The sequence below is a fragment of the Limulus polyphemus genome, unplaced genomic scaffold (genome assembly GCF_000517525.1).
Source record: "Limulus polyphemus unplaced genomic scaffold, Limulus_polyphemus-2.1.2 Scaffold7886, whole genome shotgun sequence".
Taxonomy (NCBI): domain Eukaryota; kingdom Metazoa; phylum Arthropoda; class Merostomata; order Xiphosura; family Limulidae; genus Limulus; species Limulus polyphemus.
This window is the reverse complement of record NW_013673496.1, coordinates 13,648-18,020: the sequence shown is the minus strand read 5'-3', so window position 1 is coordinate 18,020 and position 4,373 is coordinate 13,648. Positions and strand designations below refer to the sequence as shown.

Genomic DNA, 4,373 nt, shown 5'->3' with positions numbered 1-4,373 from the left:
GGGGGGGGGGGGGGGCAGTGAAGTGAAAGGCCACAATATTTTGATTCATCAAATTTCACATCGAAATTTTGATTGTAAAAACATTAATTGTTTTACCTTACGATTCAGAGCATCCACAATATCTTCTTGTTCTTTACTCAATTCTTGTCCATTTTCCGTTTTTTCCATGAAAAACTGTTTCACATTTTGGTCATCAGCGTCCTCTACGGTTTGCATCTCCGTCCTTAAATATAAATAATTAAAATATTCATAAGACTCATTTATCTAGAGTTGGCTTTAATTCCTTCATAACCATGAGCACCTACTAATATGTTTCCCTCTAGAACAGGGGTTCACAAACTTTCTCAGTATAAGCCTCCACAGAACATTCTGCATCCTGACTGAGCCCCCAACCCCTACCCAGAAAGAATAAAAAGACCATTATGAAAATCATCAAAAGCTAGTGGAAGAACGGACTAAAAAGACCGTTATCCAAATCGACAAAATCTAGTGTAAGAAGGACTAAAAAGACCATTATGAAAGTCATCAAAATCTAGTGGAAGAAGGGACTAAAAAGACCGTTATCAAAGTAAAAAAAATCTAGTGTAAAAAGGTCTAAAAAGACCGTTATCAAAGTAAAAAAAAATCTAGTGTAAAAAGGTCTAAAAAACTGTTATCCAAGTCGACAAAATCTAGTGTAAGAAGGACTAAAAAAACCATTATGAAAGTCAAAAAATATAGTGTAAAAAGGTCTAAAAAGACCGTTATCAAAGTCGACAAAATATAGCGGAAGAAGGACTAAAAAGACCATTATGAAAGTCATCAAAATATAGTGGAAGAAGGACTAAAAGACCATTATAAAAGTCAACAAAATCTAGTGTAAGAAGGACTAAAAAGACTGTTATCAAAGTCGTCCAGTGAATCTATAGATACTGAGTACCTGTTTTTCATTGCAAACAAGATATGTGAAGAACGATATTTTAAGACTTGGTGATTGAACTTTTTTTAGTTCTGATTTTTAATATTTCAGTTTGAAATATTATTTTCTTAGATAATTTTTGTGCATTTGCCGCCCCATCCCCACCCGAAAAAATGCTTTCGTCCCCAATTTGGGAACCCTTGTTCTAGAGCACCACCATGGACATATTATATGATACATATATGATACATATATACCTTTCATTTAGCCTTTAAAAATGTGATATTAATCACATGGACTTTTGGAAATAGGTATTGTCATGAAAATAATTTTCAAAGTTGTCCAGTTTGAAGTTTCAGAAAAGTAAAGAAATATTAAAACACACATATATATATACAGATATATATTTATATATATTACAACGTTGATCCCTCTTTTTTTCTCTGTCCACTCCTATCAGTCAGACCGATTTTTGATAATAGTATTCTTTTTCATTAATCCTGAGCTAGGTCATAGAAAAACTCGGAGATCAACCTACATTTGAAACGGTACGGTTAAATAATGATAACGATATGTATTTTTTGTGGTTTTTGTCGCTCCTGTATATATATATATATATTAAAACATTTCGTTAAAAATATAAACATTTACTTTTAATAGAGTACAATCCTTGTAGAATAAAGCCACCAGGGTATTTATATACATATTTTGGTCTCTCTCCCTTTTTATTTCCACGAGAGGGGGCCGAAGGTTGTCTGAGGTCACCTGTTTTAACCACTCGCACCACAATACAGTAATGTGTTGTCAGTAGACACTAAAATGACGTCACATAAGTGGCGCTTAACGTTGCAATTTGTACTGTTGTGATTTCAGTAAAACGTGCGCATTCCATGAATCAAGAGAAGAATTATCCAGTCAACATTACTTATCAACATTACGTACCACTACGATGGTATTCTTATTATCTTCTGGGCAAGCTTGTTGGAAGATGTTATTTTTTCCTCTACTTTTTAAATAGATTTTAGCGGAGGTTAATTGGTCATCACCTTCACAAAGCTCGACTAAAACCTGTAGAAATTTAGGAATTGTTTCTGCAAATGTTGTGAATCAATACCGAATACAAACAAAATGAGTTTGTTTTTGTTTTTGAATTTTGCGCAAAGCTAAACGAGGGCTATCTGCGCTAGCCGTCCCTAATTTAGCAGTGTAAGACTAGAGGGAAGGCAGCTAGTCATCACCACCCATCGCCAACTCTTGGGCTACTCTTTTTACCAACGAATAGTGGGATTGACCGTCACATAATAACGCCCCTACGGCTGAAAGGGCGAGCCTGTTTAGTGTGACGAGGATTTGAACCCGCGACCCTCAAATTGCGAGTCGAGTGCGTTAACCACCTGACCATGCCGGGCCAATCTAGAAGAAGAAGTTAGAAATTATAAAACCATTCCCAGTTTGCCCCTGAAGAAGAAAGGTCCGCCTTTCGAAAGCGCTCGGATTATAGGGTTTTAATTCATTTCTATAAAACAATGAATATACTATATTTGTAATAGTAGTTAATTTTATTAATACTATCGTTTTAATTTGGGCGTAAAGTTAAAGTAAGATCGTTCACCCAGCTTATGTAAGCTTTTCTCATATACTTTTATCTTTCCTCGTGTATCCTCTAGAAGATAATCGTTTTATTTGGTTCGTTGTGTCGTTTTGAACTTTTTGTGATTTTTTTCATTGAATAATTTTAGTTTCTTTGCTCAAATCTCACCTGCTAAAGAAAGGAAACTAAAATTATAAAACTACAAAGCTTCTAAAACTTATTTCGTTTTTGTTTTTTAACTTTTGGAATAACTTTGTACCGATTTTGCTTGAAATTCTCTTGGAGGTGGCGACAAAAGATTGATAAGCTTGATGCCCTTATATTAGTAGAAATTATAGTCGGAGGCAAATAATTCTTCTTCACGGTTCTAGTATCAGTCGGAATTTGTTACAGCGTGGGAAACATTAGGATTATCGTGGTTATTACTCTATGCTCCGGTAGTAACACTTACCCTCTTAACATGCTAATATCTCATTCACAAAAAACTCATTATCTTTATGCTAGATAGACAATAAACATATGTAGGTATGTCCATAACTATGTCTTGGATAGTTGTTCAATTAGAAACCCGAGATAATACTGCTTTTGAAGCAACTGTTATAAAATTAAGGAAACGAGTAAACATTTTACTGATTTTTGTTCCCAATACACAATATTTAACATACACACTTGCTTACGGCAGATCAAGCTAGTTTTTTGAATAAGCCATATTTATGTGTCTAACTAACATAAATACGATGAGTTTCAATAAAAATATGTTCAGTTGTTAACATTAAAGTGACAGGATGTGGTTAATTTGCTGGGTACTAAAGTATCAATAAATGGTTAATGTGTTAGGTACTGAAGTGGTAAGAAGTAGTTCATATGCTGATTAATAAAGTGTAAAGTAGCGCTTAATGTGTTAAGTAATAAAGTGGCAAGAAATGGTTCATATGCTGAGTACTAAAGTGTAAAAATGCGGTTAATATCTTGGGTAATAAAGTGTAAAGAAGTGGTTCATGTGCTGAGTACTAAAGTGACAAGAAATGGTTCATATGCTGGGTAATAAAGTGTAAAAAAGCGGTTAATGTCTTGGATAATAAAATGTAAAGAAGTGGTTCATGTGCTGAGTACTAAAGTGACAAGAAATGGTTCATATGCTGGGTAATAAAGTGTAGAAAAGCGGTTAATGTCTTGGGTAATAAAGTGTCAAGAAGTGGTTCATATGTTGGGTAATAAAGTGTAAAAAAGCGGTTAATGTCTTGGGTAATAAAGTGTTAAGAAGTGGTTCATATGTTGGGTAATAAAGTGTAAAAAAGCGGTTAATGTCTTGGCTTATAAAGTGTCAAGAAGTGGTTCATATGCTCGGTACTCAAGTGGAAAGAAGTGATGATGGTTTCTTGCGCTATTAATGTCTAATGAGCAACATATATGAAATAATGCTTCCAGAGGCTAGAAATTTGAAGTTTTACATTATACACACACGAGAGTGGGTATTAAACTTTGAAGATGACTTGAATGATTAACGAGGAAAGCTAAACATAGTAACAAATGTACATAATTTAAGAAGGTTTTGTCATCATTAGGTACAAGCACTCTACCTAGATACAGGAATATATTCCCGTGTTAAGGTAAACTACTTGTACCTGATGATAAAAAGCTTTGTCTAAACGTTATACATTTGTTACTGTGTTAAACCTGTACAATTTGTCATCATTAGGTACAAGCACTCTACCTAGATACAGGAATATATTCCCGTGTTAAGGTAAACTACTTGTACCTGATGATAAAAAGCTTTGTCTAAACGTTATACATTTGTTACTGTGTTAAACCTGTACAATTTTATTCGTTACCCACTCAAGCCGGCTCCAAACTTTATTAGTCTCAAAGTGGGTTCCTAGCTTG

The 4,373-nt window shown here is 34.2% G+C and overlaps 1 protein-coding gene across 1 annotated transcript in view; it reads right to left on the bottom strand.

Moving 5' to 3' along the window:
- The window catches only part of LOC106474942, a gene marked incomplete at its 3' end in the record, with an annotated part of 11,079 nt that extends 10,869 nt beyond the window's left edge, over positions 1 to 210 (bottom strand). Inside the window, exon 1 of the mRNA XM_022403197.1 lies at positions 97 to 210. Within this exon, the coding sequence (XP_022258905.1) occupies positions 97 to 168 (72 nt within the window). The remainder of the gene's footprint in view (positions 1 to 96) is intronic.
- Between the last annotated feature and the right edge of the window lie 4,163 nt (positions 211 to 4,373).